At 43.2% G+C, this 12,515-nt stretch overlaps 1 protein-coding gene across 1 annotated transcript in view; it reads left to right on the plus strand.

Annotated features, from left to right (window-relative positions):
- The window catches only part of COL22A1 (collagen type XXII alpha 1 chain), a 355,966-nt gene that overhangs the window by 115,834 nt on the left and 227,617 nt on the right, over positions 1-12,515 (plus strand). The window contains exons 8-12 of the mRNA XM_066578764.1: positions 1,616-1,696; positions 3,268-3,384; positions 4,769-4,804; positions 5,918-5,980; positions 10,361-10,399. Coding sequence (XP_066434861.1) covers positions 1,616-1,696; positions 3,268-3,384; positions 4,769-4,804; positions 5,918-5,980; positions 10,361-10,399 — 336 coding nt within the window. The remainder of the gene's footprint in view (positions 1-1,615; positions 1,697-3,267; positions 3,385-4,768; positions 4,805-5,917; positions 5,981-10,360; positions 10,400-12,515) is intronic.

Here is a 12,515-nt window from a genome sequence, read left to right on the forward strand (position 1 = left end):
TAGATAGATAGATATGAGATAGATAGGTAGATAGACAGACAGATAGATAGATAGATAGATAGATAGATAGATAGAAAGATAGATAGATGTGAGGGAGATAGATAGATAGATAGATAGATAGATAGATAGATAGGATATGAGACAGATAGATAGATATGACATAGATAGATAGATATGAGATAGATAGATAGATAGATATGATAGGTAGATAGGAGATAGATAGATAGATAGATAGATAGATAGATAGATAGATAGATGTGAGATAGATAGCTAGATAGATGTGAGATAGATAGAGATTTATATAATATAGATATATAGATAAATATGAGATAGATGGATAGATAGATAGATAGATAGATAGATAGATAGATAGATAGATAGATAGATAGATAGATAGATATGAGATAAATAGATAGGTAGATAGATAGATAGATAGATAGATATGAGATAGATAGATAGATATGAGATAAATAGATAGGTAGATAGATGTGAGATAGCTAGATAGATGTGATATATATATATAATATGGATATATAGATAAATATGAGATAGATAGATAGATAAATAGATATGAGATTGATAGATAGATAGATAGATAGATATGAGATAGATATAAGATAGATAGATAGATAGATAAATATGAGATAGATAGAAGATAGATAGATAGATAGATAGATATGAGATAGATAGATAGAGATATATCTATATATAATATAGATATATAGATAAATATGAGATGGATAGATGTGAGATAGAAGATAGATAGATATGAGATAGAAGATAGATAGATATGAGATTGATAGATGGATAGATATGAAATAGATAGGTAGATGGATAGATAGATAGGAGATAGATAGATAGATATAATATAGATAAATATGAGATGGATAGATGTGAGATAGAAGATAGATAGATGTGAGATAGAAGATAGATAGATATGAGATTGATAGATGGATAGATATGAGATAGATAGGTAGATAGATAGATAGATAGATAGATAGATAGGAGATAGATAGATAGATAGATATAATATAGATATATAGATAAATATGAGATGGATAGATGTGAGATAGAAGATAGATAGATATGAGATTGATTGATAGATAGGAGATAGATAAATAGATAGATAGATATGAGCTCAGGAGCTGAGCAGTCTGATATATAGTTCTATGGGGGAAGATTCAGTATAATATATTTTATTCATTCTCTGAACATTCTGAGCTGAACAGTCAAGTGGGCGGAGCTATCAGTGATTGACAGCTATCTGTGTATGATTGTACATAGTGATAGCTCCGCCCACTGGACTGTTCAGCTCAGAATGTGCCGAGATATATACTATAAAATACAAGTTCTACTGTATCTTCCCCCATAGATCTACGTATCAGTCCGCTCAGCTCCTCCGGCTCTAAAGCATCAGTTTATACACCATGTTCCAGTTGACAGACTCCTTTGAAGTTGACGCAGTAACTTTGACCCTTTATAGTATGAGAGATAATAAATACGGTGTGATATGTTATGCTAAAAGACAACCTCAGCTCTGCTGCATCAACATCTTATCTCCTTGGTTTGTGTATGGCGCTGTATGATGTGTCTTTTCCTTATGTGTTTTTTTCAGTTTGACCTTCAGCGCATCGTCATATACTGTGACTCGCGGCACGCTCAGCTGGAGACCTGTTGTGATATTCCCGGCGGCCCCGTAAGACATCTTATTTGTACTTCTTCAGATATTGATACTTTTAGCTACATTATAGAAGAAAGTAACGGCCTTAGCAACATACCAGAGGGCCTTAATGGTTCCTGATGCACCAATTACTACGGAGAGGGAAGATGATGTCACTAATTTGTAGCAGCTCTAAAACTGCCCCCACATTTAGGCGGTAGGAAGTAAGGGTGTCTTATTGATATAGCGGTACCTTTTACAGCTCTGCTACTTTCACTGCCGACTCTTAAACCTCCAGGTTCCTATAGTTGTAAAAATCCTTGCTGCCCATTTCCACCACTAGGGGGCCAATCTGTATTTGAATGTATACCATCTGCTAATTGCCTCTTACCGATTTCCCTAGTGGTGGCAACAGGTATTAGTATATGTGCCCCCAAATAGTATCTAAGTTTAACCCCTTCAAGACCCGAGACTTTTTATGTCCATTCTTCCATCCTGCCTTCTGAAGAGCCGCTACGTTTTATTTTTGCAGACATAGCTGTGTCAGAGCTTGTTTTTTGTGGGGCGATTTAATGTATCAAATAATACTACTGAAAAACTCCTAAAAATTTTTTTCAAGTGTGGTAAAATAGAAAAAAATGCAACTGTGGCATTTTTGGGGCATGAAGAAAAAATGATCTGGACTCTGGCGGTACGATTATGGAAACCCCAAATGTAGAGATATTTTTACGCTTTACAATTTTTAAAAAGTTAAGAAACTTTGAAAAATAAAAACAAAAATAGTTTTCCATCACCGTATTCTGAGACCTAGCACTTTTTCATGTTTTCATTAATAGTGCCTTGTGAGGGCTCATTTTTGGTGGAGCGCTGCAGGTTTCATCCGTACCATTTTGGGGCTCATGTATTCTTTTCTTCACTTCATACTTCATTATTGCAGTATATAGTGATTTTTAATGTTTCCTCTTAAGTCCTGCCACAGTCCCCTTCTGCAGCCGGGCTTAATAGGCATCCATGCATGAGAGCCCTGGAGTCTTAGCAAGGCTTCAGGCTGCCATGCTGACCATCAGCCCCTGGAGATCGTGTCACAGGGGGGCAAATGAGTTACCTGATTGGGCCTCCCCCTCAGGCTAACTGTTTAGATGCATTGTCAGTTTTGATCGCAGCATCTAAATAGTCAACTGCTGCGATTTGGACTAGCTCCAATTGCCGCAGTTGCTGGAAGCTGTCAAAAACAGCTGCTATCTGCCAGGTATGGAGCGGATTTGGTTATTGAGCCCGCTCCGTACACTCTTTAAGCCACATGAGGTATATTTATATGATACAGATGGGAAATCGCCAGAATGCAAAAGGGTTCCAACAAACCAGCTTGTTATTTCCATAGTGAGAACAAGAGAAGCGGCTGACACTCGCCCTCGGCACCGCTGACTTAGGAAGTAATAGAATCAGATGGGTTGAAGTCCAGCCTGGCCAGTCTTCTCCTCCGCCAGTAGCAGACATGGGGGGCGGGGGGGGGGGGGCAGTTTGCCAGCTATCAAGGACCAAATAGATTGTGGGTGGATACCAGTCCACCATGTCCATGTCTAATGCTCCATGTCTCTTCCTTCTAGTGTGTGGTCACTGTCGTCACCGAGCCTCCACCTCTTCTACCGACGCCCAGTGCAGGGGAGGTGAGGGGCACAGAGAAAGCAACCCTCAACTGCTCACACTGCCCGTTTGGAGAGAAGGTGAGTTACTCCAAATATTTTATGGAGTGTTTTTATAATGTTTCTATATGAGATGCGTGATAGAAAATCATCTGATCAAAGGAGTTTTCCAGGAGACAACATAGATCATCAATATCTGATTGGTGGGGGTCCACCGTTCGGAAAGAGGTGGAACTGACCACGATACATGAAGAGGCCGCTATGGTTGAGTACTTCAACTTCTTTGGTTGTGTGACCTCCATGCTCGCTCATATCAGATCTTGTATCCAAGCTAGAGGCGAAAAAACAGCGTACTAGAGGCTCCATGCCCCTGTATCACATCTTGTATCCAAGCTAGAGGTGGTACAACAGGGTACTAGAGCCTCCATGCACACATGTATCACATCTTGTATCCAAGCTAGAGGTGGTACAGCAGGGTACTAGAGCCTCCATGTCCTCCCGTATCACATCTTGTATCCAAGCTAGAGGTGGTACAACAGGGTACTAGAGCCTCCATGCCCCTGTATCACATCTTGTATCCAAGCTAGAGGTGGTACAACAGGGTGCTAGAGCCTCCATGCCCCTGTATCACATCTTGTATCCAAGCTAGAGGTGGTACAACAGGGTGCTAGAGCCTCCATGCCCCTGTATCACATCTTGTATCCAAGCTAGAGGCGGTACAACAGGGTACTAGAGGCTCCATGTCCACCTATATCACATCTTGCATCCAAGCTAGAGGTGGTACAACAGGGTACTAGAGCCTCCATGCTCCTGTATCACATCTTGTATCCAAGCTAGAGGCGATACAACAGGGTACTAGAGCCTCCATGTCCTCCCCACCCCGTATCACATCTTGTATCCAAGCTAGAGGCGGTACAGCAGGCTACTAGAGCCTCCATGCTCCCCACCCCCACCCCGTATCATATCTTGTATCCAAGCTAGAGGTGGTACAACAGGGTACTAGACCCCCTATGCCTGCTATTCGGGGAGGTGACGGGGTGCGGGGTGGTGTATGTGTTATCTTCGCCTACTCTTCTGATCCCACATTGTCCCCCACTGAAGTCCATGCGCAGCACAGAAATCTGACTCTTTTCAGATTACCCTAGCCATAGAAGTCTATGTGAGAACGCATGCAGGGCACCATTACTTAGTTTACTGGAGGCGACAGGTTCCCTTTAAGATCCTCCACCATAACTTCCAGAACAGTTACAAGGTCACATGGTGGGCGCAGATGACGGAGGCCGCTTGTACTGCTTGTCGTTCCAGATCAGCAGGAGGGGATCCGGCCGTGTTCACAGGACCTTACAATTACCCTAAGAGATTAATTAGCATTAGAAGTGGCTGGTTTATTAATCTTTCATACAGCGAGTGTTCAGCGGCTCAGGGATACATTACATGCACTAATTAGCATGTTCTTCTCATTTAGGGCGATATCGGTCTTCCAGGACCTGCAGGTCCCAAGGTGAGTGCTCTTATTACATGTAGAGTAGCGCCATTATACCGGACGCCAGTGGTCGGCGTGGTTTATGGATTTCACTCATTTATATAGCGCATACATGTTCCACAGCGCTGTACACAGACCGCCAGCACTCACATCGGGCCTCACAATAAGAGTTCAGCAAACTTTTGAAAAGTTCCATCTGTCCGGTTCACAGAATTTCAGTTCAGTCCGGGTTAGTTCGCACTAATAATAATCCTGGCCAGACGGAGGCGCTGCGTCTTCTACTGTAAATTCTGGGTCATTTCCACTATCATGTGCAAATATCAGGTAATGCCGGATGGTGGCTCAGTGGTTAGGACGCCGACGGAGAAATAAAAGAGTTAGGATTTTTGGAAAGTGGGAAGGAGAATCCAAAAATGAAAAAAAAAGCCATGTTATTAAAGGGTTAAAAACGTGAATATAGTTGCGCAGGAACGGGGTTTTTTTTTTTTTACCTTCTCAGCCCATTTAATCTCTGCACCATTGAAAAAAACAGCAGGAAGATTGGCCAATTCCTATCTTTTTTCACCCGTAGCATTATGGGTGAGACTCTTGTTAGTGGAAACGAAAACTCTGAAAATAACGGTTTAGTTTTGTCCGCATCACCGGACAGATACACGCCGTGCGATTAAGCCATAAGGCCCTATTTACAGAGCGATGGCGCTATCGGTCCGAGAAGCGCAGACTGCAATAGTGCTGGCGATCCTTCGATTGCAATGCGTTTTGCGAGGAGAAGACATTGCGTCTCTGCGCATGCAATCACTCATGAACATCGCAGCCGCATGTCGGGGCAATGTTTTTTCTTTACTCCCATAGGAAATAATGGGAGATATTGTCCAAAAATAAGCCACAGCCATTTTTCTATCTCACAGCACGCTACAAGACAGGAAGCGTCCGGTTAGATACTCAGTGCAGATAATGGGCTCTAGCTTTGTGCATCCCGCCCGAGCAAATACAGACGTTTTCTTCATTATACAACATTCTGGGAAACCTCTAATAGGAAAGTGAAAAGTAATGAACTAAAGAGGAAAAAGTTCATTAATAAATCGGATGTATTACTTTGAAATTTCAGTAATTCATGAATATTTCTAATAGGGTGAAACTGGCGGTCCCGGGCCGATGGGACCTCCGGGTCTGAAAGGAGAGAAAGGGGAATCTGTGAGTATCTGCTTTTAGTTATTATGTTCACATACTGTATTTTACGGATGTTACTAGTGATTATGTCACTCTCATCCTTTTCCTGTATAGTGTTTGCTCCGCTTCTAGTTGTTTTCTTGCAGAAAGCAGACGACTCCATATACCACATAGTGGCCAAGGTTGGTATTGCAGACTAAGTCTTACCACAGTGAATGGGATTCAGCCTGCAATAACATCCCTGGCCACTATGCGATGTACAGCGCTGTCTACTTCATATAGAAGTAGGACAACCCCTTGAAAAAAAACCCTTGGGCCTGGAGAAACAAAGATGGCCGCACCAGCTTTTCTGACTACCTGATGCACACTGTGTATTAGTATACATCATTAATAATTAATTTGTGGCGGATCCTGCAAAAAACGATATTTACTGAGTATCAGTAATGTCACTTTCTAAGTACCTCTAAATCTGGGACTGAATGGAGGTCAGCAAGAAGCAGATGGAACCCTATAACTGCAGGCTAGATGGAGTGTCCACAGTCTGTTACCACAGAGACATATAGGTCTGCATAGAGGCTGCATACACAAAACAGTAGACATTTGTCATCAAGCTCCCTTGTAAAGTTCTTTCATTCTTCATTTCAGATGCATAAGAGCAATGAACAAAATAAAGGGACCCTCCAATTTTGGGACAAACTCCTGTCCTGGGATGAAGGAGGGAGAGTAGGGGTGTATTATCTGCAGTTATTCTTCTCCGCAGCCCCCCCCCCCCCCCCCACTCTACCAATTTTCAGCCGTAAGTCATGGCTACAACAAATTTCTATCGAGCCAATGAATACTGTGCACTGCTCTCTGATTGGCCAGTGCTGATCACATGAGCAGCTCTGGCCAATCAGAGAGCAGGTATATTGCATTAATAGTCTAGCACTACCAATGTGCTGTGAGGATTAGGTAGTCTGAACAGTATGCCAGCCATCTTGCACAGCCAAAAATGGGATCACGAACTAGAGGCTTGTACGATTGGCAATGAAGAACAACTGCAGGTAAAATACCCCCCCCCCCCCCCCACCAAACTGGTACAAAAATGTGAAACTGAAGGGTTGTTCCAATGAAGATGAGCAGTGCCTTTAGACCAGGATACCACTCTGTTTGTATCCAGTCTCTCACAGTTTCCCAGTAGTCTGTGCCATTACTATATGCCATTAGGGTTGCCACCTTTACACCAAAAAATACCAGGCAATGTAAAAAGGGGTGTGGCTTATCAGAACATATAATTTTACCTTCGTTATTCCAATGGCCCCTATAGTAATAGACTCATAGACTGGTAGAGTTGGAAGGGACCTCCAGGGTCATCGGGTCCAACCCTCTGCTCAATGCAGGATCACTAAATCATCCCAGACAGATATTTGTCCAGCCTCTGTTTGAACACTTCCATTGAAGGAGAACTCCTCACCTCCTGTGGTAACCTGTTCCACTCATTGATCCCCCTCACTGACTAATATCTAATCTGTGTCTCCTCCCTTTCAGTTCCATTCCATTGCTTCTAGTCTTTCATTCTGCAGATGAGAATAGGGCCGATCCCTCTGCACTGTGACAGCCCTTCAGATATTTGTAGACGGCTATTAAGACTCCTCTCAGCCTTCTCTTCTGCAAGCTAAACATTCCCAGATCCTTTAAACGTTCCTCATAGGACATGATTTGCAGACCGCTCACCATCTTGGTAACTCTTCTCTGCACTTGCTCCAGTTTGTCTGTGTCTTTTGTAAAGTGGGGTGCCCAGAACTGGACCCAGTATTCCAGATGAGGTCTGACTAAGGAAGAGTAGAGGGGGATAATGACCTCACGTGATCTATACTCTATGCTTCTCTTAATACATCCCAGAATTGTGTTTGCCTTTTTGGCTGCTGCATCACATTGTTGACTCATGTTCAGTCTATTATCTATTAGTATACCCAAGTCTTTTTCCCATGTGCTGCTGCTTAGCTCAATTCATCCCATTCTTTATGTGCTTTTTTCATTTTTCTGGCCCAGATGTAGGACTTTGCATTTCTCCTTGTTAAATACCATTCTGTTAGTCACCGCCCACTGTGCAGGTTTTTCTAGATCTTTTTGAATCCTCTCTCTCTCCCTAGTGTTAGCTATCCCTCCTAGCTTTGTGTCATCAGCAAATTTGATCAGTTTCCCATCACTTCCCTCCTCCAGATCATTTATAAAAATGTTGAACAACACTGGGCCTAGGACAGAGCCTTGTGGTACTCCACTTGATACACTCTTCCACTTGGATGTGCAGCCATTTATGACCACTCTTTGATCACTCAGCCAGTTGTGAATCCACCTAACAGTTGCCTTGTCAATCCCATATTTGATCATTTTTTTAATAAGTATGGTATAGGATACAAATGCTTTACTAAAGTCAATATACACTATATCCACTGCATTTCCCTGATCAACCCAATCGGTGATTTTGTCATAGAAGGAAATAAGATTCATCTAGCATGACTTGTTTGTTACAAACTTATGCTGGGTATTGTTAATGACTCCATTTTCACCCAAGTACTTGCATACATGCTGTTTAATAATTTGTTCAAAGATCTTTCCCGGTATATAAGTTAGGCTCACAGGCCTGTAGTTCCCTCGATCCATCTCCTCCTGTTCTCCAGGAATTTTCACAGATTATGGCGGGTGGTTCAGTAATTACCTTTGCTGCTTCCTTAAGTATCCTAGGATGTAATTCATCTGGACCTTGAGACTTGAATTCATTTAAGTTAGCTAAGTGTTCCCTCACCATCCCTCTGCTTATAGATAGCCTGCATTCTTTTATTCCCCCAATAGCACAGGGAAGATCAGTTGATGTTCCATCTACTTTCTGAGAGAAAACAGATACAAAATAGGAATTTACAAGTTCGGCCTTCTCAGCATCATTCTTAACCAATTCACCATTTCATATTGTAAGCATCCAATAGCATCTTTGACTTTTCTTTTGCTTTTGACATCCCCCCCCTCCAAAAACAAAATCCTTTTTTATTGCTTTTGACCTCTGTTGCAAGCCTCAATTCATTATTAGCTTTAGCTTTTCTAACACTTGCCCTACAGTTTCTACAGACCGCATTATATTCTTCTTTAGATATTCCCCCTCTTTCCATTTGATAAACATATTTTCTTTGTTTTTAACATGTGTACAAGTTCTGTGTTCATCCATCCTGGTCTCTTTAATTGCTTCCCATTCTTCCTTCTTTTTGGGATTGTTAATGATTGTACTTTGAGTATCGCATTTTGCAATATTTCCCAACCTTCTTGGACATTTCTGTCATTAAGAACAACCAGGCATTGTACCCCCTCTCTATGGCCCTCATAGTAATAGTGCCTCCTCTCAGATGTCCCACTAGTAATAGCGCCCCCTTAGTGGCCCCAGTGGTATTAGTGGCATCAATAGTATTTGTGTCCTCTTTAGCTGCCCAATAGTAATACTGCCCCTCGTTAGTGACCCCAATAGTGATAGTGTGTTCTCCTTACTCCTGAGTAACAACCATGGAATTTAGTAGTTTACCCATTGAAGTAGGTCCGGTCTGACCGCTGCTGCAGTTGTATGCAGTGACCCTGCTTTTTTATTCCCCGGCATCTGCTTTCCATTATGTAAAGTACACAGTGCCGATGCCACAGGAGGAAGAAGGGTCTCTGCATGCAGCCGCCATATGGTGGTAGAACCTGCATGAGTAAACTACTCACTACCATGGTTGTTGCCCAGTCAGAGGTGCCCAAAGGGAGCAATTAATATGGCCTTGGAACTTATTTATCATGAGAACCCTACTTGCCGTTGTGGTATATTGGGAGTTGCAGCTTTACAACAGCTGGAGGGTCACAGTTTGTATACGACGGCTGTAGACTTATTAATACCGGTTGCTTTATTGTTGGGACACATTCAGGGTTCCCTGTAGATATCTGCAGATTGTCCTACAGCTGAGCAACAGGTGACACTTCTGAGCTAATGCAAAATCTGTAACCGGACCCGCGACCGGCCACGTGCCATTCATAAGGGCGCATTTACATGGGCCATTTTTAGTGTGAGTTTTGTGAGTTGTCCTTTTATATGCGAATTTCATGTGATTGTGAATCTTTACATTTTTCTATTGAAGGAATGTGCGATGCATTTTTCTCATGAAACTCATTAGACTTGCATAGAAAATCTCAGGTTTGCAAGTGCGATATCTGTCTGAGTTTCTCGGACCAGAATTGCACTCACTTATGTAAATGCACCCTAACACTGGGGTCTTCTTATGTGGCCCCTCAGGCTCAGGCCCCGCTGCAACTGCTGCCTTTATATCTACCCCCATTGGTTAGCAGGGAACGGCTGAAGCCCCCCGTCGGTTGGCCACACGCTGAACTGTGTGTATTTTTATATTACAGGGAAGAGCCCTTTCATCCAAAGGAGAGAGAGGTGATCGGGTAAGAAAACCATGTGAATGCTTCCAGAAAGAAACCCAATAACTGAGAATGTTTGAAACTTTCACTGACCGCACACGCTCCCTTCATCGCGCACGCTCCCTTCATCGCGCACACTCCCTTCTTACTGATGTCACTGTGGGGGAAGAAGCAGTCCCCACAGTGACTGGACGTCGGGGCATGGGAATCGCTTTCTCCAAATTGGCAAGTTACCCCCCTCTGTCCTGTGGGTACCCTATGACGATGGGATAGCTAGTAATTTGGGAAACCCCTTTAAGTTCTCATTATAGGTTTATGTTTGCTACATCTGTAAATGTACCCTTCATAATACCAAATCAAGTGATGCCTAGATTGTTCTCATTACCCAGAGACAATTTGCATATGTAACAAGTGGGAGTTGGGGATCAGCTTGGGTTCACCTGGCTGTGTACTCTGACTCCCCTGCGCTATGCTGCAAGTGAAAGGGTGATGGTGGATGATGGTGGTTGTAGTTTTTAATGCCAGTCTGCAGCAGGCCGGAGTGAGGGGTAGCTGGGTAGTAGCTAGATATGAGCGAGTATACTCGCTAAGGGCAATTGCTCAAGCGAGCATTGCCCTTAGCGAGTACCTGCCCACTCAAGACAAAAGGTTCGGGTGCCGGCGCGGGGGAGCGGTGAGTAGCGGCAGTCAGTAGGGGGGAGCGGGGGGGGAGAGAGGGAGAGAGAGATCTCCCCTCCGTTCCTCCCCGCTCTCCCCCACAGCTCCCTGCCCGCCACAGGCACCCGAACCTTTTCTCTCGAGCGGGCAGGTACTCGCTAAGGGCAATGCTCGCTTGAGCAATTGCCCTTAGCGAGTATACTCGCTCATCACTAGTAGTAGCACTCCCACCCCGTCGTACTATGAACAAAGTTTATGGATGGTGGGGGCTGTGGTCGCTGCTCCTGGAGGGCCGTGTAGTATGCTATTCAGTACAGATGTTTCCTAGTGGGAGGCGCTCCAGGAGTCAGGGGAAACTGAAAAACTTACTTTTATTGCAGTACCAGGTAAACTAGGCAACTTCCAATATAGTCCAATTTCTGTACAACAGAATCCAGAACTTGGTGACTGGAGATACCAGTGTCAATATAGCGTGTTGTACCTGGCACCTTTCCTCCTGGTGACTGGAGATACTGGTCTCAGTATAATGTGTTATACCTGGCACCTTTCCTCCTGGTGACTGGAGATACTTTATGTTGCATATCTCCAACAGAGGGCTCAGGCAGAATAATAATGGAGCCTGATATGTACTGAATGCGGTTAACCCATGTCTGGTCCACAAAGCACGCCATTTAAAAAGTTTACTTTGTTACGATTCTCCTATTCCAACCCCCGAAATGTAGGTTATCACTGCTGAATTCTGCGCTTATTTATAGAGCTGATTATCCTCATAGAACAAATGTAAAACTGACACCTGTTGGATTAATTAGACGGATATTTTTACCGAGTTTACAGCAAATTTGTACTTGCACCTGCCAACAATTATCAGCTATTTAGAATGTGATTTTCCAGGTACATTTTCCAAGTATTTTTGTTCCATCACATCTGAATACATCACAGTGCTTGTAAGCTACAATTTGGACTTTTATGATAAACTGTTAGTCTAACAACATCTTATGACATACCTAAGACATTAAAGGGATTTTTCGGGGCTTTTAACATTTTCTCTATTAATGACCTTTTGTCAGGAGGGGTCCACTGCTTGGGACACTGGCTCTCCCTATGTCTCTCTCTAATCTGTACTCGACAATCTCCCTTAACACTAGACCCCATTGTGCTCAAACAGCCCTAAGTTGTTTCTGTGGACGAACCTGTCCAAAACACTATCCCTGAGAACAGGACGACAGTAGGGCCTAGACAAGCAGCTAAAGAAGCAAATGCTGGAATGATGCAAGGCAGGTAGCAAACAAACAAGGAAGGATTAGAAAAATGACAAACTAGAAAACAGACTGGTCTAGAAACCAAGGAACAAAATACATTGACTAGACAGACAAGACAAGACTGGACTACAATATCAAGAAGTGGGGCACCTGAATGGACAGACTAGACCAGACTGGACTAGAACACCAAGGAGCAAGATGCTCTGACTAGACAGACTAGAGAC

The sequence above is a fragment of the Eleutherodactylus coqui genome, chromosome 9, assembly GCF_035609145.1.
Source record: "Eleutherodactylus coqui strain aEleCoq1 chromosome 9, aEleCoq1.hap1, whole genome shotgun sequence".
NCBI lineage: Eukaryota > Metazoa > Chordata > Amphibia > Anura > Eleutherodactylidae > Eleutherodactylus > Eleutherodactylus coqui.